At 41.5% G+C, this 27,316-nt stretch overlaps 1 protein-coding gene and 1 long non-coding RNA gene across 2 annotated transcripts; one reads left to right on the forward strand and one right to left on the reverse strand.

The window, feature by feature from the left end:
- Positions 1–285: 285 nt before the first annotated feature.
- On the reverse strand, positions 286–21,217 carry col1a1a (collagen, type I, alpha 1a). Its single transcript, XM_080905565.1, has 49 exons — positions 19,400–21,217; positions 17,393–17,584; positions 17,112–17,134; positions 16,977–17,012; positions 15,835–15,927; positions 14,183–14,251; positions 14,055–14,099; positions 13,702–13,755; positions 13,562–13,615; positions 13,372–13,425; positions 13,221–13,274; positions 13,058–13,111; positions 12,259–12,303; positions 12,101–12,154; positions 11,961–12,005; positions 11,796–11,849; positions 11,194–11,292; positions 10,960–11,004; positions 10,733–10,831; positions 10,436–10,489; positions 10,231–10,338; positions 9,616–9,669; positions 9,402–9,500; positions 9,254–9,307; positions 9,064–9,162; positions 8,917–8,970; positions 8,772–8,825; positions 8,508–8,615; positions 8,375–8,419; positions 6,439–6,537; positions 6,236–6,343; positions 5,772–5,933; positions 5,613–5,666; positions 5,401–5,508; positions 5,231–5,284; positions 4,901–4,954; positions 4,650–4,811; positions 4,362–4,469; positions 4,006–4,113; positions 3,648–3,701; positions 3,155–3,262; positions 2,979–3,032; positions 2,777–2,884; positions 2,616–2,669; positions 2,416–2,523; positions 1,972–2,251; positions 1,691–1,881; positions 1,156–1,398; positions 286–1,013 (listed from the first exon to the last, which is right to left on the reverse strand). Exons 1-49 carry the CDS (start codon positions 19,479–19,481, stop codon positions 867–869), a joined length of 4,344 nt encoding a protein of 1,447 aa, XP_080761691.1. The 5' UTR covers positions 19,482–21,217; the 3' UTR covers positions 286–866.
- LOC308411611 lies at positions 10,694–19,416 on the forward strand. Its single transcript, XR_013974423.1, has 4 exons — positions 10,694–10,833; positions 13,582–13,638; positions 17,372–17,626; positions 19,278–19,416. It is a non-coding gene; the product is annotated as an uncharacterized lncRNA (long non-coding RNA).
- Positions 21,218–27,316: the final 6,099 nt, after the last annotated feature.

The raw sequence follows: 27,316 nt of genomic DNA on the forward strand, positions 1-27,316 counted from the left end.
TGGAATTCCTTTCACTTCTGAGGTAGGCATAAGGATTTTTTTGTGTTTTTTTCCTTAAAAAAAGAGGTTTAAACCCATGTTTCTCTGCTGGTGGTTTTAATGTGGCTTTTCTTTAGGAAAAAAAGGGAGACATAGAGAGGAATAAACATGAAAGAGACCACAACAACAAACAAATCACAACAGCTACAACATCAGCAGGTGAGGAAGGAACAACTCTTGAGGAGGCGTTGTCTAGGGGCAGGTGGAAAAAGGGGAAGGGCAGAACAACAGAGACAAACATGGCTGTCAGTTTCACCGTTTATTCATCAACACCTGAAACGTGGTACAAAGCAATTGGGTTCTGTCTGTTGGGACTGTCCTTTCATTCCTCTCACCGCAGAGGTGTATAAAAATACAAAAGTCACCTGTGTCTGTTTCTGTAAACTCCAGAGAGGCCGGGTTTGGCCGCATGATGAGGGGAAGTCAATTTTCTTTTACACTTTACAGAGGCATATATTATTTTCTTGTTGCCAGTGAAACAAAATGTCTTCTCTACAGGATCCTTGGTGTTGGTGATGGCAAAAACAAACAAAAAAAAGTCAGAAACAAAAAAAAAGTAGTGGTCCCAAATGCGACGATGCAGATGCCTCTACACCACCGCCATCTTGTTCTCGTCGAAGTGCAGGTTTTAGGCAAAGCGGACCATCGGAGCAACGGCCAAATGGAAACTTGTAGAACGAAGGGTCAGATTTTTCAGAAAAATGGCATCGGGAGAATGATTTGTTGGGGGCATTTTTTTTGCTTTTGCTTTAGAGAGAGATGACTGCTAGAAAAAAATTAAACACACACACGCACACAACAACAATTTCAAGTCCAGATTTCTCTTTTTACAAGAAACAGACAGGTCCAACTTCAAAGCCAAACTCTTGGTCTGGAGCACCAACGTCCATAGGAGCGATGTCAATGATGGGCAGGCGAGATGTTTTCGATGTCTTGTAGTCAATGACTGTCTTGCCCCATGTACCGGTGTGTGACTGGAAGGAGAGACAACGAAAATCAGAATTAGGGTTCATATTCAGAACAGTGCTGATTAGAACCTCTAGCCTCTAACCCGTCTCAATCTCTGTTAACTTTGAATAATTAACATATTGAGTTTAATGTAAAAGGTTTCCTCACCGTGCATCCATCCTCGAGGACGCTGTAGGTGAAGCGGCTGTTGCCCTCGGCTCTGATCTCAATCTCGTTGGAGCCCTGGAGGAGGAGGGCCTTCTTGAGGTTGCCAGCGGCAGCATCCATGTAGGCGACGCTGTTCTTGCAGTGGTAGGTAATGTTCTGGGATGCCTCAGTGGACATGAGACGCAGGAAGGTCATCTGGATGTTGACATCCTCTGGCAGAGAGCCCTCACTGCCATACTCGAACTGCACAAGACAGTGAATAGGGGATAGATTACTGACTGTGATGGGCAAAGGTGTGATGGTGTTGAAAAAGACTGGGTAAAGACAAAGTGGGAAGAAGTGGAGATGGGTAGAGAGAAGTAGAAGAGGAACCTAAGCAGACATTTAGGAAAGTGGGTAAGAGAAATGAACTCAAGCTGCAGCAAATCACAATAGAACTGCAGATAAGAGAAATATGGAAATTGACAGAAGAAGAAACTATAAAGAAGAATAGAAGAAGAGAGAACAGGTAGGTTCTATAAATTAGGACGCTTACCTGGAAGCCGTCATTCATAGCCTCTCCGAACCAGACGTGCTTCTTCTCCTTGATGTTCTTGCTGATGTACCAGTTCTTCTGGGCAACCTCACGCTGAGTTGGGGATATGCAGGTCTCGCCGGTCTCCATGTTGCAGTAGACCTTGATGGCGTCCTGAGTGCAGCCCTGATCAGGGTCAATCCAGTACTCACCTGCAAAACACAAACAACTTCAAAACTCCGCTAGGCCTACATCTGACTGCCCTTGGACTAGCTCTCCTGTCACTGTATTGAACTGCTCACCGCTCTTCCAGTCAGGATGGCACATCTTGAGGTCCCTGCAGGTTCTTGCTGGGTTCTTGCGGGTTCCGTCAGGGCTGCGGATCTGCTCAATCTGCTGGCTCAGGCTCTTCAGGGTGCTATCAACCTCCAGATCACGGTCACGGAGAACGTTAGCATCATCAGCACGGTACATGCGGAAGGGATCAGGAGCCTTCTCCTGAGGCTGGACCATGAAGCCAAGGTCAAATCCACCACCAGGGGCACCAGGTGCTCCAGGAGGTCCAGGAGGTCCAGGAGGACCCTGCAGAAGGAGAAGGGTAAAGAAAAAGTGTGGGTTGGTTAGTTCATTAGTAATGTGCTGCTTTTATCAAAATGTAACCCTCAAAAACCCTAGGTATAAAGGTACAACGTGGCACAACTTAAGTAAACAGCTGAATGTAAAGAAGGTTAGCTTGTTAGACTTACAGCAGGTCCCATCTCTCCAGAACGTCCACGAGGTCCAGGAGGTCCAGTGGGTCCAGGCAGACCGCTCATACCATCCTTACCAGCAGAACCAGCAGCTCCTGAAGGACCCTACAGATACCAGGAAATTTCAAATGTCAGTATCTGAAAATAAACTAGGTAAAGCTGAAACTACACAACTGCTCCAGACTAAGTTAACTTACTCTAGGTCCAGCGGGTCCAGCAGCACCAGCGGGTCCAGACTCTCCAGAAGGTCCCTATGGGTGCACAAAAGAAGACAATCAGTTTAAAACTAAGTTTACTGGTGTATGGCATTACTTTCTTTGACTATAGTATATGCAGACTCAAGCATAAACTATCATACAGCAGGTCCGGGAGGTCCCTGCATGCCAGTGAATCCTCTGTGTCCCTTCATGCCTCTCTCTCCAGCCTCTCCTGCCTCTCCCTTGTCACCACGAAGTCCAGTAGCCCCCTGTCATAAGGAAAAATGACAGACATCATTTGGTTTAACCTTCCTTGCATGCTCTTCCATCCAGTGTAGTTTTGCAACCAATATTGTTACTTACAGCAGGGCCACGAGGTCCAGCAGGGCCAGCAGCGCCGGCAGGGCCAGCAGGTCCCTGGAAAATTGGAAAAAAAAAAAAGTTTTACGTGGAGACAGGGTTGCAGTGACTTACAGCCTTGTCTTTGACTGGCATGACATACCAAGCTGAAACATTAATGAAGCAGATTTGTCACTCACAGTCTCTCCACGGTCACCAGTCTTTCCAGCAGGGCCGACAGGTCCAGGGGCGCCAGGAGGACCAGGGGCACCAGAGGCTCCGGCAGGGCCACTCTCTCCACGGTCTCCCTAAAGGAAAAATAAAAACTAGGTTATCACTAGCTTCAAACAGTGTATCTGACTACATTTGCCCGTTAAGCTTTATGTTAAAAATTCTAGTAGTGTATGAATATGTATGAACATGCTGAACACACATATATATCCTCCAGGGTGGGATTCACAAATCATGGCAGTACTCACAGAAAGTGTGACTTCTTCCTCTGGTTGCCATTTTAGAAGTTGTGGATGATGGCTAATAGGTAAGCTTTAGGCTAGATAACTTGTGATGCTACACAAATTATTTAGTTGCATGTTAACATGTTAGCATGCTAACTTGTAGGCTGCCAACATACTTGGCGCTATGGAACAAAAAATAAGATAGCTGTGTGCTGTTGGTGAGGTCAGCTTATCTTACCTTGGGTCCAGGGGCTCCATCACGACCAGCTGCGCCCTCGTTACCAGGGGTTCCCTTAAACACAGGCACAGAGCAAGTTAAGCTTAACAAAAACCTTCAGAACTGACTTCACTGAAAGTTTGTTGAAAAATTTTAAAATTTATATGGCTGAATGCATAACGAGATGTGTCAGAAATAGTGTTTATAGCAAAATACTGTCACGCAAAAAGTTCTATTAGGAATATAGCAGTCACTAGATGCAACTACATGTTCATGAGCATATAATTGGCCCTTCAATGGGCTTCACAGTTGGTTGGGTAGGGTAACCAAAGGGAGAGCCACCCCTTGGCTCTCCACTTGCTCTAGTGGGACTTTATACCTCACGTCCAGACTCTCCAGGGGCTCCGGCCAGGCCAGGGGGTCCCATGGGTCCGGGAGGTCCACGCTCACCGTTTGGACCACCAGGGCCTTGCTTTCCAGGCTCTCCCTATTAGTGCAACAATTGCAGTCAGTCCAGTTATATTAACCTCATTCATATTTCTAACTGACTGAGACTGGTCTGTCTTATTTTTTGCTTAGCTAAATGAGAATTAAATGTTATTGTTTTGTGTCTTTTAGAAGTAGACTTTTCTCTTGATTTAGAATCATGTAACTTGATGTTCTGGATTTATCAGATCCACTGAACATTTTTAAATTTTTGAAATTCTGGGTTTTAGAATACCAATAGGAACTTACAAGAGCTCCGGGAAGTCCAGGGAAACCTCTCTCGCCTCTCTGTCCAGGCAGACCAACAATACCACGCTGTCCAGCAATACCCTGAGGTCCAGGAATACCAGAACTACCCTGTGAAAGACAGACAGAAAGTAGTTAGACACTGAGACACAGGTAGCAGAAACTGTGCAGTCAGTGAAAGGATGGAAATTAAATTTAATGATATTGCTGAAAGAAGATTATTGAAGGCTATGGTTTATTATAAATTGTGTCACAGCATTTTAGAATGTACTGAAAGTTGATATAACTTACGGGAGCACCATCAGCACCAGGGCTACCCTTCTCTCCAGGAGGTCCTGGGGGTCCAGCAGCACCCAACTCACCAGGGCGACCAGCAGGTCCAGTCTCACCACGGTTTCCTTTGGGTCCCTCCTTGCCAGCTGGTCCAGGAGCTCCGGGAGGTCCAGCGTTACCCTGTGGGGAGGACAGGGAGAATTGAAAATAATTCCAGGAAAACACATAGATTTTGCGCACTGTGTCAGAAACACCTAAGAAAAACTTACAGCGGGGCCGGGAGGTCCAACTCTGCCAGCAGCACCAGGGAAGCCAGTAGCACCCTAGGGAGATCGAGGCCAATTAGCTAACTCAGGCTGCAAAAATACTGCATCAAGTCAGTAAAAAACAAACAAACAAAAAACAGACATGTATCAAACAATGGATTTGATGGTGGTACGTGTTTGGAAAATAAATAAAATCTTTCACTACTTTCTTTCCTTTTTTTAATTTTCTTTGCCCAGTTTTATGAAGTATTGCCAGTTTGGCTAGAGGTACTGTCACCTCTAAGCTAATGTCAGAAATGTAAGTTGCTTGGGAAAGTAGGAAGAGTGACTTACAGGAGGTCCAGCAGGTCCACGGGCTCCCTTAGGGCCAGTGTTTCCAACGGGACCCTGAAAGGCAACAGCATAGTGTCAAAGAAACAGCAGCACACAATGTGGTCACATGTATGTCTAAATAGCTGTAATTTGTGAACTGGGATATGCTGGGAGTATGTTATTGTGTAAACCTGAGGTCCTGCAGCACCAGTGGGTCCAGCAGGTCCGGGAGGACCAGAATCTCCCTTAGCACCATTATCTCCAGGCTCTCCCTTAGCACCAGCCTGTCCATCAGCACCCTAGAGTGGATTGGTGGTTGTGAAGAAAAAGCCAAATAGTTTTTTAGTAACTTCTGTGTTAGAGTAAGAAAAATAGCGTGGACACTATTGTAGAATTTACTTACAGGAGGTCCAGCGAATCCAGCAGGTCCAGGTGGTCCGGCCTCACCACGCTCACCCTAAGATGTAGGTAGACGAATCAGAATGAATTCGAACATTCAAAGATTAACACACTTAAAAACTTTAAATTAAACATTATCTGTAGCAGACACAGCAGTGCTTACAGGGGGTCCACGGGCTCCAGAAGGTCCAACAGGTCCTTGGGCACCAGACTCTCCCTTGTCTCCTGGGGAGCCAGCAGGTCCAGGAAGTCCAATTGGTCCAGTCAAACCACGAGGACCATCCTTACCTCCTGTTCCATCAGCACCCTTAGGTCCTTGGTCACCCTGTGTGTTTGAAAGGAAAAAAGATGTTGGTAATAAGACGAACATTCACATAGTATATCAGGTCTTACAATGCTGGGGTCATTTGCTAAGTCACCGTAAAGCCCATCAGCGATTACACTGGGCATTTGCATCCCAATTGTGTCGTAATGACAATAAAATGGATGGACATATAGTAGAAACACTGATCAGTGTTTGTTGGATTGCTAAAGTAAATCTCACCTAGGATAGCAGTCTACAATGGCAGTGACCGCCAATGTACTATCCGAATACTAAGAGTAATAGGACTACAGAAGGCAACTCACTCTGTTTCCTCTCAGTCCTGGAAGACCAGCGGCACCGCGCTCACCAGGCATTCCCTGCAGTCCAGGAGGACCCTGAGCACCAGGAGTACCAGGGGCTCCAGCATCTCCCTGAGGAAGAGATGTTCAGAATAGTGAAATATGTGCAATTTAGTCAATCTACTCACAACTGAGAACTTCTTAGTTTTTATATAAGATGTGTTCACCTTAGCACCATCATTTCCAGAGGCTCCTGGGGATCCACGGGCACCAGCAGGTCCAACTGGCCCAGGTGCACCACGCTCACCAGGGAATCCTCTATCGCCCTGAGGAGAAGAGTAGGTTGGAATGAGTTTATTGGATGGTTTGTTGAAACCATGAGAACTAGATCTGCTATATAGACCTCAATAGACCTCAATACTCGAAATGTGCAATTCATTCACTTGTATTTTTATTTTTTATTCCTATTTATTCTATTTATCCCCTTCGTATATTTTATTTATATTGTCTCTGTATTTATATATGTGTGTGTGTGTGTGTGTGTGTGTGTGTGTGTGTGTGTGTGTGTGTGTGTATATATATATATATATATATATATATATATATATATATATATATATATATATATATATATATATATATATATATATATATAATATTCTGTAACTCTGAAACTTCTGTCGGTGCTGTGCTTTTTGGAAATCGAATTTCCCAGAGGAACCCACCCGAGGGATTAATAAAGTTCTATCTAATCTAATCTAATCTAATATCAGTTCTAGTTGGATGATATTCCCCAAAGGGAGGTTCATATGTGAGGTGAAGCTTTCATCATAATTTATCTGTTCATTTATGAATGACAGGGTAAAACAGAATGTCTGATCAACACGAAGCGCTACTTTGTAAATGGCAGTGCAAGGGTTTTCCTCCTGTGACCATATCGACACTGGTATGGTACCTTTGTTTTGTTTACAGGTAATGTGAGTTGAAGCTAGTGATAGCATCTGCATAGTTGCTATCACTATTAATGATACAGTAGCTTGTTAGCAATCCTAATATTGAAAGTAGCTGGCTAGTTAGCAGGCTAAAAGTTGTTTTCCAGGTCTAACATCGAGCATTTTGGACAAGAATCCACTTTAAAGAATAAAAAAGCAGTTATAAGCTGCTAGTAATAACTTTAATGTGTTTGAACAAGCTAGTTAGCAACTTAGGAAGTTGTTTTCTACACCATGTAGGATTTTGGACAAAGAACTAATGAATATATTTAATTATATTTAAACCACAATTAGAGTCTTATCTAACTGTGAAAATTATGAGGATATGTGACTTGTGCGTGGAAAGGGTCTCCAGTTTCAAGTTTCTGGGTGTGCACATAGACACAGACCTCCAATGGAGCTCTAACACCTCTGCGGTCTTAAAGAAGGCCCAACAGCGTCTCCACTTTCTGAGAATCCTCAGAAAAATGGACCTGAAGAAGGAGCTGCTGACCGTCTTCTACCGCTGCTCCATTGAAAGTGTGCTGACATATTGCATCGGTGTGTGGTTCTCCAGCTGCACCACAGCACACAGAAAGGCACTCCAGAGGGTCATCAACATGGCCCAAAAAATCATTGGACATCCTCTTCCCTCCCTGAAGGACCTGTACAGCACTCGCTGTCTCAAGAGGGCACGCAGCATCCTACGGGACTGCACACACCCAGGACACCGGGTGTTTAAGCTGCTGCCGTCTGGCAGGAGGTTCAGGCTGCTGAGGTCCCGAACAAATAGACTCAAGGACAGCTTTTACAACAGGGCAATAGCCCTGATCAATGTAAATAGCTGACCTGACTGGATACCTCCCTGGACTTTTTAGGGGGAGGTAACAATGTTTAAAACGATAACAATAATATTTATATTTATAACAAGGTGCAATAATAATTAATGTGCAATAATAACAGTGTGCAATACACATACACTTATTCTTCTTTTTTATACTAAGTTAATATACTGTGTTGTGTTGTTTGTTACGTTGTGATGTGTCATATCGTGTCGTGTCATATGTAGTGCCGACGTAGGACAGTTTTTCCAATTTCATTGTACTACTGTACTATGTATGACTGTGCAATGACAATAAAGAGTTATCTTATCTTATCTTATCTTATCTTATCTTATCTTATCTTATCTTACTCTAGCTCCAGCAGGTCCTGGGGCTCCAGCTTCGCCAGGTACACCCTAAAAGGAAAAACAGAAATACAGGAATAAGCACTTTTATTCACTGGAAATGATGCTGTTCCAGTCATAGTTCCGCTTCAATCAGTACCTGCTCTCCGGGCTTGCCACTCTCACCAATGGCTCCCTGGGGTCCTGGGAGACCCTGGAATCCAGGAGATCCAGCAGGTCCCTGCTCTCCTCTCTCACCAGCAGGACCCTTAAGATGAGCAGAGAGGGAGAGTCAGCAACGGTGGCAGTAATGCATTGAGTAGATGTGACTTATTCTTGCAGCTATGTAGCTTTCAGTAGAGAGACATCAACACAAACTTGGGTGCTAATATCGAAGTGTAGCCAGTTAGTGTTGTTTACTTACAGCAGGTCCAGAGGGGCCCTGTGCGCCAACATCACCATCCTTTCCAGGTGCACCCTGGGTAGAGAGATAGAAGGCTTTCACACACACAATCCTACCATTGATGATAGATAACAAGAAAGAAAACAGCAGAATATTGAGCACTCACAACAGGTCCAGTAGGTCCCATGGTTCCTCTCTCACCGGGCTTTCCAGCCTCACCCTATAGACAAAAAAACACGGAGACCATATTTTAGATGCCCACTATTACTAAGCATGATTAAATATAATGTATAGATGTTGTAACGCTACTCACAGCAGCACCCTTGGGTCCGGGGAATCCCATGACTCCAGGCTGGCCTCTATTTCCACCAGGGCCAGGAGGCCCAGGGCGGCCATCTTGTCCGGGGGCTCCCTGTTAAGGAAGATTAAGCATGTTAAGGGTTTTGCTATTTCTTGACATAAATTATAAGAACTAGGGTTAACTATACTGCATACAAACTTACAGAAGGTCCCATCTTGCCATCAGGTCCAGGGTTGCCGGGGCTGCCAGTCATTCCCTACAAAGCAGAGGTCAGAGGTCAGAGGAGGGACTGGGTATAATGAATAAATGATGCTGCAGAGAATTATTTGACAGACAGTATGCTATCCCACCTTAGCTCCGGGCAGACCAGGCTCACCAGTGCGGCCAGACTCACCAGTGGCACCTTTAGCTCCAACAAGACCGGGGGCACCACGCTCACCATTGGCACCCTAAGAAGAAAATAAGAATGGTGGAAATTCAAAAATTAGTTAAACCAAAATTGTGGAAGCCTGCGGGCGGAATTAAGGTTTATATCTGTTGTATGTATGTGTGCATTTTCCTTACTTTGGGTCCAGCAGGGCCATCAGAACCAGGGAAACCACGACCACCAGGGGCACCCTGTAAAGACAATCAAACATGTCCTGCTTAGCTCTGAACAGTAAAAAGTGTTTAAACAGAAATGTGTTCAAACTGTAGGTTTAAAATTGAACACCCTGTATCATGCATACAGTCGAATTCCATCAGAGAGATCCGGGCCTCAGGTCTCTGGCATCATTTTTAACTTAAATTAACATCCAAAAGACTTAATGCTTTTAACCAATGAAATGAATGTTTCTATCTTAGTACTAGCACCACTCAGTATGTCCATATCTGTAATACTCTTGGTCAAATGTTTTGGGAACATTTTGAACCTCACTCAGTAGTTTGGTTACATCATGATTAAGAGCCCAATGGTGTTTATTATGTTTTCATTCCAAGCAGAGATTAATCTGCTTTTTCAGTCAAACTAACCTTTGTAATGTTTACAGCTGCACACAAGTAATCTCAATCATTTAGATTTGACCATCAGTATAAAGATTTCAGTCTTTTGTCCTTTGTGTTGAAACACCACTAGAGGTCCCTCTGCCATCATTTTACAGATTAGGGTACGGATAAAGTGGAATCCAGTGAGATGCATACTCTCTCTCCAGGGCCGCCACGGGCTCCTGCAGCACCAGGCTCTCCTCTGGCTCCTCTCTTGCCCTCCTCACCAGGAGGTCCAGGGGGTCCCTGAACTCCTGAAACACCCTGTAGAAGAGCAATGTAACATGCAATGTGGCATAAGAGGCTGATACACACATAATTTTAGTGCAGTGTGCTCTGTCATGATCTATGGTGAACTCACAGCCTCTCCCTTGGCACCAGGCTCTCCCTTGGATCCTGGGGCACCAGCCTCACCCTATGGGACACAAACAAACAAGAAAACATAAAATTAAACAAACTACAAACTAGGGAGAAATTACTATTATTTGGATAAATCTAAAAGAAAAATAATTTCAGCAAACAACAAATGCCCAAAACAAATCTCTAACTTTTGTTTTTATCTCTGTAGGTTGTAACTGTCAAAGTATTCACACAAAACATACAAGTTTAAATTTTGGGTGATTTTGCTTTTTTTTGGATCTAAGAGATCTTTACTTACAGTGTTGCCCTTGGGTCCGGGGGCACCAGCAGCACCCTGAGGTCCTGGGGGTCCACGGGGTCCGGGGAAACCAGGAGCTCCAGCAACTCCAGCAGCACCCTGTAGGTGGCAGCACACAACAATACAGTCATTTAATGTCATGCTGTAGAAAAAGTGATGACTATCTGTAGCTTTAGTAAAAATAAGAAAGTATTAAAAATAGAGTAAATTTGTTTAAAGATACTCACAGGTACTCCCTTAGCTCCAGCGGCTCCATCAGCTCCAGGGTTTCCCTGAGAGGAGAAGGAAGGAAGTTTATTTATTGTCCCAGAAGGCAGAATTATTTTTAATTTCTTTTAACAATTTAAATGATAATGTAAATTGTTTTATTTTGCCTTGAATCAGATTCTAGTGGCCTATTTTTTGTGGCCCATTTGTTGTTGTTTTCATCAAGGATCTTTATTACAGTCACTCATACTTACGGAAGGTCCAGCTGGGCCAGCAGGTCCGGGGTTTCCGGGCTCACCACGAGCTCCACCAGGGCCCTCGGGTCCACGAGCACCCTGAGCTCCAGCATCACCCTGGGGAGAAAGAAAAGATTATTTAGTAATACAAACAGCTTGGTGGTGGAAGACCAAAAAAAAAAGATAAAATTGTCGGCATAAACAGAAGATTTGTTTTAGAGAAAACACTCAACATCTAACCTCTGCCAAAAAGAACCCCACAGCTTCAGCTATGACCCAGTTCCACATGCACAGACAATTACTGTGAATTTCTATCATAAGCTTTAAAATATACTGAGAACTCTGCAAAAAATAAAAATAAAAATAGCGCCCATCCATCTAATTTCTTAATAGTTACTGTTTATACTCAAACAGTAGTGGGAGCTCAGATGTTTTTTATGACCTGCATTCTACATGTCAGGTGTACGTGTTGGCTACCTACATGCTTCAGAAAATAAATTCTTCAAAGTCGGCACAGTAAAAACACAACTAAGAGAGGAGAGGAAATAGATTATACTGCGTTTCAGAAGAAAAATGGATAGCACTGAGGATTACTGGAGCGGGTCAGGAGCAGTTTATACCTTGGCTCCAGGGCCACCGGGGAATCCAGGGGGTCCAGCGGGGCCAGTGGGACCCTGAGAAGAACAAAAACACAGATACTCAGATATACATAGTGCATCTTTTTGGGTCAGTGCTAACAAAGCTGAGATTTTAAGAACTGAAGCTTTGGACAATGAAAGACTTACAGGAGGTCCAGCAGCACCAGCAGCGCCATCGTTACCACGAGCTCCCTGCAGGTCAAAGACAAACGTGAGTGGTCGACTGGTTTCTCAATTCACTAATAAATTGATTTCACTAGCTGCAACTATGTAATGTATGGACTCACAGCAGCTCCAGTAGCACCAGCACGGCCTCTCTCACCAGGCAGACCGCGAGGTCCCTGAGATAGACAAAGACAGTGTCAGTTAGCCAAAATCAGTTGTGGAGAGAAGAAACTATACTACTATAATTATGTAGCAGAGATGGGGTGCTTGTTTTACTCACCATAGCACCAGGGGTTCCATTCTCACCAGGGGTGCCAGCCTCTCCCTAAATGGACAGAAACACATGGGCCGGCGAGAAGATTAGAATCATTGATTAAACTCTAGAAACTTTATCAAACTTTCAGAAATTATGCTCGTCAATGCAGCATTTAGCCAATCAAGCTGCTATAACTAAAAAGTAGCCAGTGACTGCTAATGTAACTTGCTAGTGTTTAAATGGTTGATACTACTGCTTTTTGTAGCATTATTGTAGCCACAGCTTTTACTGTCCACACTGATACTCAAACTGTTAGCTGTTAATAGAAGTAGTATTTAGCTTTAGGTTAAAATATGTTGTATGACCAACTTGTCGGTGGAGTGGTAGGTGAAGAAAATACACTGGTTATAATGGAGGAAATGCTGAAACTGTTTTAATGATTTTTCTGCATCTATGGGTTAATTTTTTCAGTGTGTCTTTAAACACTAAACGGTACTCATTTGAGAACCATATTGATAGTTCTGCCAGAGATCTCTTCCTGTTAAAAGGGAGTTGTGATATGGTGCTGTCTATAATTACAATTAAATGCGATTAATTTTATTGTACTTCAAATTCTGGCACTAGTGCTCCCACCACCAGGACCACTATGAGTTAGATATCAGTGCCAATATTACAACTACTTTTCAATTACTACTGTCATTTATAGCACTGCTACGATTACAGCTACTCAACACTGCACTATAAGTGAAGTAGCCCACCTGTGGGTGACTTTTTTCTACAACTTATGTGGTGAGAACAAGTGTTATAACAAAGGGAGGGGCACCTTGGGTCCAGCGGGGCCACTGTCTCCCTTGGCACCATCCAGGCCACTGAATCCCTACACAGAATAAGAGACATGCAAAGATGAAGTTTCCAGCCACGACTTTCAACATTTTTTATTTTGAGTTGAATATGAGTTGAATGGGGTGGCACAAGTTCTGACTCACTCTATGTCCCTTGATGCCAGGCAGACCTGGGGTTCCTGGGAAACCACGAGCTCCCTGGGAAAAAAAAAACAAAAAAACAAGGAGGTGACAAAAGTTATTATCTCAGCTCTGTTTTTGTTTTACATATCGGTGGTAAGAATCAGCAACTTACCTGAGGGCCAGAAGGTCCACGCTCACCGGGGCGACCTGGTTTGCCAGACTCACCCTGAGAGAAAGAGAGTTGGGGAGATGGGGACGAAATGATGTCTCAAGACATTCCTCAGTCTCTTTTTTAATATAATATCTACCTATATATATATATAGGTAGATGAACTGATATGATATCAATCCAGTGCACTTACATCCTCGCCGTTCTTTCCAGGGGGGCCGGCAGCTCCACGGGGACCCATGGCACCCTGAAGCGAAAATCAAACATAAGGTGAGAGTGTTAACATCACAGCAAAGTGCAACGTGCATTTGTTTCCCTGTCCTGAATACTCACAGGAGATCCAGGCTCTCCAGCCTCACCAGGGGGGCCAGTGAATCCCTGAGGTCCCTATAGTTGGTAACAAACACAAACACCATCACTACACCAAATATGTTGATGCTACTCACTTTTTCAACACACTGTAAGGAGCAGTTTGTTAATTTTTCAAAATTTATTTCAAGAAAATAAAAGATGTTTTTGCAGCCTAACAGTAATCAATATCAATACTACTGCCTAATAGTAATCAATCAGAAAAAAACAGTCTTTGTGTTATTTGCAGCAGAAAAAGGAAGGACTGGATTCATGCCAGCTAGCATGCCAGGTTTCAGTTTTTAACCTAAGCATAAAAACCCCCATCATATACTCACGCTAGATCCAGGAGGTCCAGGAGGTCCACGGGGTCCCATTGGGCCCTATCAATCCAACAGAGAAAAGCTCAGATGCTGCGCATGGAAATATTTTGAATATAGTGTATTTAAATACATATGTAACCTACCATGGGTCCAGGCACAGGCATGGCAGGAGATTTGTCATCGTAGCCACCAGACATCTGAGGGGAGAAGTTCTGGAAAAAAATAAACACAGACATGTTAATCTCACAAAAAATACCAAAATGATTGTTTTTATGATGAAAAAATATTAAATTCCATCTGTGTTGTGACATGACATAGGCTACATGTTAGCTATGATGCATTTCAAATCTCAACACTAAATGTACTTTTTCCAGTTGAATAGAATCACTGATTCTGGATCATCTGAGCCATAGTCCAAATTAAATATCTAAATCTTGCATAGTTGTGTCATGTTCCATCAAGTATAGTTGTCTGTTGTTTCTTTTACCATGCACTTCCCCACTGCATAATTTTTTCATATTTCCAAATAAAAGCAAACACAATAACAAAACTGCAGCAGCAGATTTGATGATATGGAATCTCAATGCTAATGCCACTCATAACAATCCAGTTCTAAAATGAGCAGTGCGTATCAAGTCATTGACCTTTGACCTCAACAGTAGTATTTAAAGGTGTCTCTGGAGGATACATACTGTATAATGTAGATAGGGAACATTCTGTCTGAAGTCAAACATATGTTAATGGTGACTGCCAAGTCTCTAATTGTCCAGCTTAACGTGGACCATTGGCATAGAAGTATGTCACTGATAATGTATACACAGGGAAGACTGTAGGAGTTTACTGAACTGTGGTTACATGGAGTGAATGCTGAAGTATGTTAATAGATGTTAAAGTCCTGAATCATGGAAAATTTGACGCTGATATTTAACCATATCTAAAACAGCATCATGCTAACCCTCGGTAAAGTTATACATGTTATCCACGCTATAGTTATTACTTTAGCATACACATATGTAGTTGAAGTTATTGGCAAACTGAAACATAGAATATTTAATTAGAAGTTGATTCTACAAAAGTATGGACTCATGTTTAAGCAAGATACAGAAATGCAAATTAGCTTTGAATGTTAACTAAGTATCTCATTAAAGAATATGAGTGTGACAGTGTGTTCTCTTAATATTTTAGCACAGAGGCAAATGGTAAAATGAATCAGCAAATAATAAATTATATTTTGTTACTATTTAAAATATTTTCAATCAATATTTTTGGTATATTAGCAGTCATGTCAACAACAGGCTGCACAGAGGCATGAAGATATGCAGTGCTAGCCTAGCATGTGGAACAATGATCCTGTAGCAGAATTCAGTCTTTGGAGATGTCAGATCAGATTTCTAAATCAGACCTGGAGTCAGTGGGTATATTAGAATGTAAATAAACCTCTAAAATTAAAAATGGTAGCTTAGCAAACTCTAACTTTCTAAAGTTTGTCCACTTCCAGAATATTGTCTGCTTTCCATTCAAAAGGAAATGAGGCGTCGTTCCATCCTTAGTAATGACTTCTTGACCTTCTGATCAGAGACACTGTGCCAAACTCCAGACACAGCTCATCACACTAATATCACATCACATTTGGGCTTCAGCTTTGACAGTTGACTTTTTCCGCTCTAGCTGCAGCACGATTAACACGCTGTCAATCATTTGCATACATTAAACGACATAGTTACGTTACTAACTGACCGGCCACCATTGACCTTTAATGAGTGAAATACAGAATAACTAAAATTCAACAACTTACTCCACCAAGGCCAGGGGGTCCAGGTGGGCCAGGAGGTCCAGGCAGTCCAGGCTGGCCAGGCATACCATCTCTACCAGGGGGACCAGCAGGACCCTGTAGATAGAGGAAATCAGGGTCATACTCAAGAAGGTCGCTTGGATTAAAAGTTCTGATGTCCACAGTCCAATACTCTAAAACAGAAAACTGATTTGTTAAACCATTAATCATGTGCATTTCCTATGGTCTGGCCTTATCATTGAAGACATATGTTTGGTTAATATTTGATTCCATGTTTGTGTCTTCAAAGGCTTTTAAATCATTAAAAGTGCAGTTTACTTTGAGGCTGACTATGAGACTAACCAGGAACAGTCACCTGTTTGTCACCATCATGCTCGGTAGCCAAAATAGCACCACGAAATACATTATTATTACACTATTAAATGCACTCTTAAAAACAACACAGATGATCCACAGAGCCTCTTTTAGAGTCTAAGATTCAACTTGTAAAGTGACCAATGAAGGTTCAATCAAATCCAATCCAAATAAATAATCAGAAGTCATAATTTCCTCCTAAGATTGCGCCAATTTAAATGAATGTAGCTCCACGGTTGAAAATCATGGATAAAGAAGTTGTTTTTTTCATTGATAAAAACCAAATCCTTATATAGGTAATAATATTTCTCCATGATAATATTTGGTTTGATTTTGAAATGTAAGCCAAGTCATGCTGCTCTGCAGGATTTAACCTGACCTCATCATGTTTTGTGTGAGGTAAAAAAAACAGACTTAAACTATCAAAATTGGATGTAACAAAGGACAACCAGTGCCCTAGGGTGACATTTAAAAACACAAATCAAAAACTACAGTTTACAGAAACTTTACATGTAAGATACTGTTTTCTCCCACCTCACTGCATGAAGATGGGTAAATGGTTTTAGATTAAGTATGATGTGTAATGAAAGCTAAAAGCAGTTTGCAGTTTCACTGCATTTCAAAGTCATCTGAGTCACGTTTCCACATCTGCCTGATTTAAAACACATGGAGCTACATTCTATCAGTGTAACTGATCAGCTCCAGCAAAAACAGTGACAGATCTTGAGCTCACCACACAACCAAAAGTTACTCCACAAGTAAAACAAGGAAAGAAGAGGGTGTGAACCTACCCTGTCTCCCTTGGGTCCACGAGCTCCCACGGTTCCCTGTGGTGAAAAGAAGAAAACAGTGTGTTCAATGTGTATCTGATCTCATGGGAGTTGTACAAACTTATTTACAAGTGTCAGTGGAAAATGTATATTTACCTCAGTCTGAGGCTCCTGGAAGCCTGCAGAGAGCAAACAGGTTTGGCATTAACAGATGAAAGCACCCAGAAAAGCTCATAATAATGCTTTAAGTGTTCAAACAGAAACTAATTTTTTTTTTTTTCAAAGACAGTGTCTCACTCACACCAGTAACTCTTGGCATGTCATTGAGGACAGATGATGGATTCGTGTCATGGGGGCAGTTTAAATGAGAACATGTGATGTGCAAAAACTGTTTTGTGTATCTGTGCTTTGTCCAGAGAGAGATGCAGTTATTATACCGTCATCAGGGCAGATGGGGCAGCACTCGTCGTGGGGGATGATGGGGTTGGGGCAGTCCGTTGTATCCTCGCAGATGACCTCATCGCACATCACCGTGCCACTGTCGCACACACAGATCTGACATGGCTCCGGCTTCCACACATCCCGGTCTGCAAACACCTGGCCGTCCAGAGTGCAGCTTTTGCCCGTGCCTGAGGGGGGCGACACAGAGGGAGAGGGACGGTAAGAGACAGGTGAGCTACCTGAACGCACATGCAGACTCAGTATCTACACTGGTGGGAGTCCAGGTAAAACTAGGGCAGGAAACTAAAGTGCTTTAATTATGAAGCTAAAAATAAATTGTGAAAAAACCCTGAATATGTGGATCATTTTCTCAAATTAAAAAATTTGATTTGTTCTCAAATTTAGTCAGACTGATTAACTGAGATGAGAATTTTGAATTACAGTGAAAAAATAGTTTCAATAAAACACTTTTTTGGAGAAAAATGTTAGAAAAAGATAGATTGCTAAACTGGTGTAAAATCTACGTCTGAAACAGGAAATAATGACAGCAGCAACATAAATACACAAAGCTTAGCGGTGATAAAGACGTGGACAGGAACTGGGGGGCTTTGGAATCAGACCGGAACAGGTCAGAGGTGACAGAGAGGGCACCAGTGTGCCGTGTCTGTCTGCAGGTCACGCCATCATTGCACACACAGACACTGATTAAATGGGATTTAATCTCCCTGTACATCAACTCAAAGTCATATTTTCCACCCCGACACTGTGGCGGCTGCATTTGATTCTCAGCAAAACTCAAACTGGGACTCTGCTCAGAGTGCTTTTAAATCTTCCAGCGTACCAAAGTGCTGAGCTCAGAGGGGAAAAGCAGAAGCGCCAGGAGAACTGCAGACTGTAGGCTTGGCAGTGACTGGTGGAAACACTCCACATGTGGATGCAATTAGAGAAGAAAAAAAAGAGTGGAAAGAAAAGAGGGGGAGGGGATGGCACGGGGGGACGTGGCGGCCAGATGTGTCTGGCAGTGCTGAGAGCAGCCTCTGGGTGGCGTTGTGAGATCATTCAGAGGGCCAGAAAACATCTGCATTTTATGCACAGCTGAGTCCTTTCCAAAAGAAGAGGAACATCTGGAAAAACCGAGTTTCGCCTCCTGGGCTCTTGTTTCCAGAGCTGAACTGCTTTTCCTTTGTCTTCTCAGAGGAGAATACTGGTTGTTCTAAGCACCAGCAGAGGCATCCGCTTCCCTCTGACCTCTCTTTCTGTGCAAAATGATCTCTTCAAAAGTCCACCTGAGCTTTTGTGGGCTCTAAAGCTGAAAGCTGGCTCAGGCTGTGGAGGTCAAATACTCCGGCAGACAAGACTACGCCTGCTCCTCTCCTCCTCCGCTCCCTGTTTTCTTCCTACTCTCCCTCTCAGTCACCTGTCCAACTCAGCACTTGGCCTCAGGCTGCAAATTCCCTGTCACATCAATCAGGCCTGTGAGAGGCTTCGCCTTCTGGCTCATATCTCGTGGAAACCATTTTTTGAATGGGTACAGGTGACGCAGGTAGTCGTGTCAAACTGATAAAATGCCACAGGATTAGGGTTAGGCATTTGAATGCTCCAATTTTGGGGTAAAGGGAGGTTCAAACCTATGCAGCTGGATAACCCTCGCCTGGAGGAGAGAATGGAAAACTTGCAGCAACTCGCTCTGCATGCATGGTGGGGAGGTGGGGGTTGGAGAGACTTAGACAAACACAAGGAGAGGGAGAGACAGGGGCCTTCTTGAGATGCCCAATGCATTACACACACCCTGCTTTATCTGTCTATCTGTCTGGAGACAATAGAGCACAACAAAGCAAACTTAATTCTACTTAAAACTTTTCCTTTCTCCTCTTCTCTAAGATCTCAGAAGCCGTCCAGCCACGTAGAGAAAATCCACTTTCCAAACCCAGTAAAGAAAAAAATGCAATAAAGTAAAAGGGGAAAAAGTCTGAGAAGCTCCAGTAAACAGTGATGAAACTTACGGTCGTCCTCGCCCTGCGCTCTGACCAGAAGCACTGCTGCGCTGAGCAGCAGCACCAGCCGCAAATCCACAAAGCTGAACATGTCTAGATGCCACTAGACATGTAGACTCTTTGAGGCAAGAGAGGAAAAAAAGTTGGGGATGTTTCTTTCTGCTACACTCCACTCATACACGGGTGTTTGGGGCAGGATCCACTCGTCTGTTCACAATCCTCCTGACCCCAGCAGAAAACTCCCTACTGCCTACACTGACTTTCCACAAGGGTTTTTATATGGGAGCCTCAAGAACTGGGAGGTACCGGAGACTGGACCGACTGTAGGGACGCACCCTCATTACCCCGTTGCTGCTTCTGCTCACGTTTAGGGAAGACAAGAATGGACGACTCCTTCAAAGGAAAAAAAAAAACAGCGAGAAAGAAGAAGGGAAAAACAGAAGGTCCCTCCTTCCATGCCTCCACACCAGAAGGGTTATAGTTTGGATCAGAAGAGGAAGGAGCAGGAGGGGAGGGGGGCTGAGCAGGAGGAAACCTGATCCATAAGAGCATCGGACGGTTGGAGGAGGATCTCCTGCAACAGGCACGGGTTTAATCCAGAATTTATTCCTGGTTGTGGTCCACTTCCTGATTCGCTTTGATTTGAGCTAAAGCTAAGACTGTTTAGATTCAGTTTTCTGGGTTTATTTTCACAATCTGATGTCTCAGACTCTATCAGTTTTAGTCCAGTTTTACATCTTGTAGTTCTGGTTTGAGTTGGGGTTTTGGTAGTAGATTTGAGCCAGTTGTTTCAGCTTAACAGAGTGTTTTTATAGTTTTATCTGTTTGAGTGTTAACATGTCCTGAACATGGCTGCAGCCTCACAGACACTTGCCTCAGGCTGTATGTGTATCTTCTGCTTTAGTTTCTAAATTTCGTTGTGATCAGCGTGCAGGTTTCATGTCAGGTTTGGAAAAATTGTTCAAAGAACTGTATAATAACATGCTCCATGTTTAGAACTATTTCAATTCAGTTCAGTTTGATTCTATCAGATTCCATTTAATTTAATTCAATTTCAGTTTATACAGTGCCAAATCACAACAGCAGTGGCCTCAATATGCTTTATACTCTAAAGTAACATAGAAAATGCCAACAATCAGACAACCTCCTATGAGCAAGAACTTGGTGACAGCGGAAAGAAAAGCTCTTTTTACAGGAAGAAACCTCCAGCAGAATCAGAGAGGGCCAGACATCTGCTGTGACCAGTTGGGGTGAGGGGGAGGAAGACATTTACACTGGAACATAGATCATCACACTGACAAAGTCCACCTAATGACTTATTTTAATACAGTATGCATGTGTGTAAAAAGAGAAATCTGCCTTTCACAAGTCCACAAACTATACTGCAGAACTAAAAGACTGGAGTGTCCCAGTAAAGCTCACTTGTGACAGTCCATGGATCACAATCAATAAATAACCAAAAGAATCTGCTGAAAGTCGATGACGGAAGGGATTTGTTTTCTGTTATAGGATTATAAGTGACACAAGAAAAGTTAGCATTTGTAGAACTGTGTCATTGTTTTTGATCACCTGATTCAGGTCTGATGGAAATACATTCAGAACATTACCGAGCATAGTGGCTAATATGTTAAAACTATCGCCTCCTGGATTCACACTCGGGTAGGTAGACCTGTTCTATATGGGGTTTGCATGTTTGGTTTGTCCTAACTTTGGAATACATGCTTACGTCAGTAAGCCCAGGAAACTTTAGTAAAGAGATTGTTAATTTCAAACACTTCACATGTCATCCTGTTTATTTCACAATTTTTTGGGGCCTTTTTCCTTATCAAATTCACAGAACACATGTAAAATATAGAGGTAGCTTCTGGGTTTGTAAAGGGAATTAACAGCGGAAATGTCCTAAACATGCATTATTTCTAATAGCCAGCAGAGGGTGACTCCTCTGACTAAAAACAGAAATTTGACTATATAAAAGCTCAGACCCTAGTAAACTGTTTCCTCGGGAGTTTTTAATTCTGATAGCTATTGTTAAATCTTGCTGAGTACAACAAAATGTTTGTTTTGTAAATTACGACCCCGATTATAGTAAAAAGGACAATAAAGGTGGATGACCTTAAGGGTGGCCAAAATCATAAATTGTTAGCTATGATTGTGCCGTTTCGCATGTTAATGGTAGCTTATGAGGCCCAAAGCAGAGATAAAGAATGGGCTGCAGAGGTTGGTTCAGTATACGTCATCATAACTCAACACACTCTGATTTTCCATTTTAAAAAGTAGATACTGTAGGTCCGTCAATCAGTCCTGTGATTACTTTTTACTTTTGTGTCAAAAAACATGAAACCATGGGACATATGGCCAGAGCAGAAACTCTCTGGTGGTCATTATAGTCTAAACTTTGTGTATGCGCCCACTGTATAACTATTAGAGCCTCTTTTACACCTGTTCTGGGAAGACAGAAAATCATTTACTTTGGGGAAGGTTATTTTAAAAACCTGCTTTAACAAGATTGATTGTGCAGTTTTATTCCCCTTAGAATTCTGGTGGGTCCTTCATCACCACAGTAGAAACAGAAACGCTGAACAACACTTTTGTAAACAAATGCACAATAATTTTTTCTGCAACTGTGAGTGTTCTTATTCTTCTTCAGCATGTACGGATAGACTAGACCACTCATGCTGTCCCCTTCAGTTCTGGATGAACTGGAGCCTCAGTACATAAAAAGGGTACCATGTGTAATAATTGTCACTTTATGAGATAATAGTAATCTTGTGTAACATTTACGCTTAGAAATGTGTTAAATCATATCACCATGGTCAATGTAAAAAAAACAAAAAACAAAAACCCGACAGGTTTTGAGAAAAACAAATACATAAGTCATTTTGAGATGCTCTGAAGTTAGAAATTTAGGACTTGATAAGAACTGAACCCTTAAAGAGACAATTTACCTGCAAACTTGAAAAAAACAACAAAAAACCCAAACATTCTAATTATGTCTGAAAGTGTTAGAAAGACTACTAGGATCTACTTGAATCATCATACTATGTATTTGATATTTTAACTTGTGTTCCATAAGGATGGAACAATCAAATGACAGATTAAATAACAGATGACTGTTAAAAAAATAGCATATGACTGAACCAGATGTTAGCATTTTTGGAGTGAGCAGCTGCAGTGGGCTAAAACTGCCTCTGTTTAGAAATACCTGCACAATTGTGGGGTTTGCACAGATTATGATTGTTATCGGCTCTAAATAATAAGAGCCCTTTTTTGCTGTTGAATTCCCCCCCCCAGTACAAATACAGGTTTATATAGAAGGTTCTCTGCCCCCCCCCAACAGTATTCTGTGTGCAGCGCCGGCCCGACTGCAGGTGAGCTGTAATTAAGCAGAAAGCAGACATTATGGAGCAGATGAGCTGTGGGGAGACACACAGTAGCTTTCTGCCATCTGATCCACCAGCATCAGACACGTTGCACAGTCTGAAGCTGGCCAAGCAAGCCTCTAATTCACTCCTCCTCCTCTCTCTCTCTCTCTCTCTCTCTCTCTCTCTCTCTCTCTCTCTCTCTCTCACACACACACACACTGCAGATACCTTCATATTATCCATGTGTCTGCCTGTTCGTTTTTTTTTTTTACAGGGAGGATGGAATGCAATCTGTCTTTCAGGAAGAACAGAGAGGGAGAAAAGAATAAAAGGGAGGAAAGTGCCACCTCATCATTCCCCGGCTCGACCTCCAGCTCTGACTGAATCCTCAGAGTGTCACAAACTCGCACATACACACATTTGCAAGAGTTTGCATTTGCTCCCATCTCTAATGAAAAAACCCATCGCCCTCCTTTCAGCAGCACACCTCAAAGTTTGACTTGAGGTTACACATTGAAAGATTAAGTTTAGATTTTGAGAATATGTATTTTTGGCTCTTAGCAAAGTCACTGCCTCAGTAAGTACTTTTTGTCATAAGGGTATCAATTTTACTAAGTTCAAGTTTAGACATGATTTCAGGTATTTGTATATCAAGAGTTTAGTATAAAAGTATCACAGATTTATAATGACACCTTTGACGTACCTTTCAAACACACTTGATATGATATGTACTGCAGCAATATGCTTTATGTTACTAATAGTAATAATGCCATTCCTTCTTTAAACTATGGTAAACTGCTGTACTTTCTTGCTGATTACAATCCTCAAAGCCTTCTCAAGTATAAATGGAAAATGTGTTTTAATTAATTGAACAAATTTAATATAGCATGCTATGTGAATAGGTGACTTTAGCACAAGCCAAGAAGCCAGTCTGCTGATATGCTGCTGGTTGCTTCATATTTACTGTACCAACTTGAGAGTGGTGTCACCTTTCTACTGGGAGCAAGAACGTGGAATATTTCAAAAAATCTCATCTTAAGAAATAAAAATGAACTAAAAAATTAGAAAAAAATAAATAAAAACTATCGTTGTATTGTCTTATACTGTATCATATCTCTTCTGTGTATATCAGTCTGGCCCTTTAATGATAAACTCTAAAGTCAGAAGCAGGCCAGAAATACACTTAACTATCAAAGTCTAGCAATGTACCAAAGCAAAATAACGAACACATGCTTAGATGGGAGGACAGCATAGCAACACAGCTAAAATACTCTTGCTGAAGAGGATTTTCTTAATTAAACACTCACCCATGGAAACAAAAAGGATCCCGGACAGCCCCCCATTTATTTTACACAATTTCTGTGGCTGCAAAAAACAAAACAAAACAAAACAAACAAACAAAAAAACCCAAACTAAAAACAAGGTTGCAAAGACAGTAGGGATTTTAGAAGGGTAAAACATAGGTTGTTTTTTTTTCTCAAAATGGTCCATATTGTTTTGTTTCAATAAAAAGTCTAAAAATGAGACTGCTACTTACTTTACAATATCATTGTACTACATGGTGTGCAGGGTCTCTAGTCTAGATAGCTTTGGTTGATTTATTTACTGACTATGAGAAATGAACACAACACTTCTCTTGAATGTGAACAGTTTTAACCAGCATCAAAGATTTGTTGAAAGCCAAGACACACTGATGACTAGCCAAGCTATAGCATAGTTGATTAGCCGTAGCAAAATAACTCTTTAGAAGTTGAATAAAACTATATTCTCTATGTAGACAACAGAGGTGAACATTTAGCTAAGTCTTAAGATACAGATTTGTATTATTTCTTACAATTTTACTTTTCTTATCCGGCATATAAATTCTTGAACATGCACAAGCCAGTATACTAGCAAAAACATTGAATCTGCCAAACATGAATTAAAAAAAAAAAGCACAAGATGTTGTTGCTAAACACAGCAATAAGAAATGAAAAAACCTTCTGTGATGTTTGGAATGAAATGGCAGCATACGCATCTGAAACATTCAGTAAAACTGAATTTAGAAAAGATATAATTGAAGGTTTTGCAGTTTAAAGCAGTCCGAATTAAAGATATGGAATGGGATTTCTTTTAACAGCTCCTTCATGCACGCCCTTGTCCCCTACCAACAGGGTCATGCTGGTCAAAATGCAACACAATAAACCATCAAAACGTGCGTGTTTTTCCTGTTGTTTTCTCAGCCAAAAAGTAATGTGACCTAAATTATAGAGTGCATAATCATGTACATTTCCCCCCCGTAAGAATGTACATAAAGGCTTTGATTCCCAAAAGTCATTCCTTGCAGACATTGCATGCACAGAACTCTGGTAATTAGTTGTAAGTTGATTGGCTGGTTTCAAAAAGTCTATGTTTACCATCTTTCGAGTGTCAGGTCAGTACAATAGTAGGTTTGACCCCAGAGACAAAAAAGCCCATTCATATGAGTGCAATGTAATTAAAGAACATTGTGAAGCTATATAGTAATAAAGGCTTGGAGATCAGTGGTGCAAAAAAGTCCAAATCTGTAATTTCCGAAATATCACCGGAAGAGCAGAGCTGGATAGAAACCCTGGAAATATCTGGAGGGAACGGGCGGGGGAAAAGAAGAGATTGAAATCATATCAATAAACCCCCAAAGTTCAGTGAGGACATACAGAGACACTAAAATAACTAAAGAAATACCAGAATTTAAATTTTCATTGATTGATTGAAGTATCAAAGGTCTTTCATGCTCTTGTATGCTTGTGCAATGCAGAAAACCATGACAATATTTGTGAGAAAGAAAAAAGCACCAATATAGCACATTAATATAGATTTGTGGACTAAAGTGTTGTCTTCATTTCAGCTTCATGGATTTGGATATATTAACTGTGAAAAAAATTCTTAAAAAGCTGATTTAGTTAAACACTTATGGTGTGACTTAGCTATGTCAACTTTTTTGGTTTGGTTGGAGCACTGGAGAATAAGTAGATGAGCAAACTTATTGTTCTAAAAAATCTCTAAATTGAATTTTATAGTTATCAACTAAAGGTGTTTATTTGAACTGAAGGAACTATCCACATGCTGTGAACTGGCATAGACTGAAGAGACAAAAGGAATTATTGGCTAGATGTCGTTGAAGGAATGAAGAGTCAAATTCTTTTTAATGGAAAATCATTCAGAAAAAATCTCAGCAGGAATATATGGAAAGATACAGGCAGGGAAAGCAGAAGGAAGACACCAGCACAGAACAGAGAAGGCATCAGTGAAAACAGATAAGATAGAGATTTAGTAAAAATCATTTTAAATGGTTTAAATGATTCTAAGCTTCAATAACCCACTGAAATCTTAGTTAGCCTTAGAGTGACTGTTTGCTGAAGCATTCAGACATTTTGTGTCTGGTTAAGTGGGAAGCCATGGGCATTGTAAAGGTCTTAAAAACTGTTATGAAAGACATGATGGGCATGAATTGTGCTAATAAAAAGCCAGAGAAACCAACAATGACCAATGATTTTATAAAGGGCCTCTACATAGTAAATAATACAAGATACAAAGCATTACAACAGTCTTAACCCTTTAAGACCTACCATAGAACCAAGTCCGCCAGAGCTTATATTATATTTTTACATGCTGTAGTGCCATTTTTGGGAGCATTTCAAGTTGCTATACATCAATACAACCATTATAGCCCAGATTTTAATAATATGTATTCATTAAGTGCATAGTAATTACATAAATTGCAAAAAAGTGCAATAAACTACAAATAAATTGAAAATCGTTTTTGCTTTTTTAACATATATTTCTAGTTAGAGAAATTTAAGAGGCTTATCCCTCAAAACTGTAAATACAAAAAAGTTGCACAAAATAGTTTCCTACCACAGGAAATTTATTTTGAGTATCTTCATAGTTTTATTTTTGAAATACACCAATTTTTATACACTGCAGGAAAAACGAAAATAAATATTATACTGCAAATTTGCAAAAAAGCAGCGTATGCATCAAAATAAACTATTTCCAGCAGTGCAATATGAGTCCTAAGCATCCCAGAAAAGACACAGAAAGTCATAAAGTCAAAGATAACTTTTAAAAACACCAGTATAGGCCATGAGGTCCTGATGGTAAAAAAAACTACATTTCCGCAAAAATGACATCACTTCCGGTTTCGGGCAGGTAATGGTTCGTGCTGACGTCTATTCCAACGTAGGAAGTGTTATGAACAGCTGATCGGATCGCCAAAGCGTGTTTCTGGAATATTATGTTTTTGTTGATGCAAGTGCTTTTTATGAAGTTTTTGCAAAGCTATATGTGGAAGGAAACTGTGACCTAGGACAAGCTGATGGCATAAGATGTAAGTACAACTCCTCCGGTTTCATATGCAAAAAAATTTGTTGCGCTAGCTTACGTGGTTGCAGAGCTACCGGGATTTAAAAATAGTTAGGCAAAACAGAGCGTGCCGCTCCGACCGGCTCTAAAGGGTTAATGAACGGAGTAGGAAGTTGGATCCAGAAGCAGGATTGATATGTCATAATATATTATCCAGATTATTTTATGTTCACAGGAAAAC

This window comes from Rhamphochromis sp. 'chilingali', assembly GCF_963969265.1.
Source record: "Rhamphochromis sp. 'chilingali' genome assembly, chromosome: 15".
NCBI lineage: Eukaryota > Metazoa > Chordata > Actinopteri > Cichliformes > Cichlidae > Rhamphochromis > Rhamphochromis sp. 'chilingali'.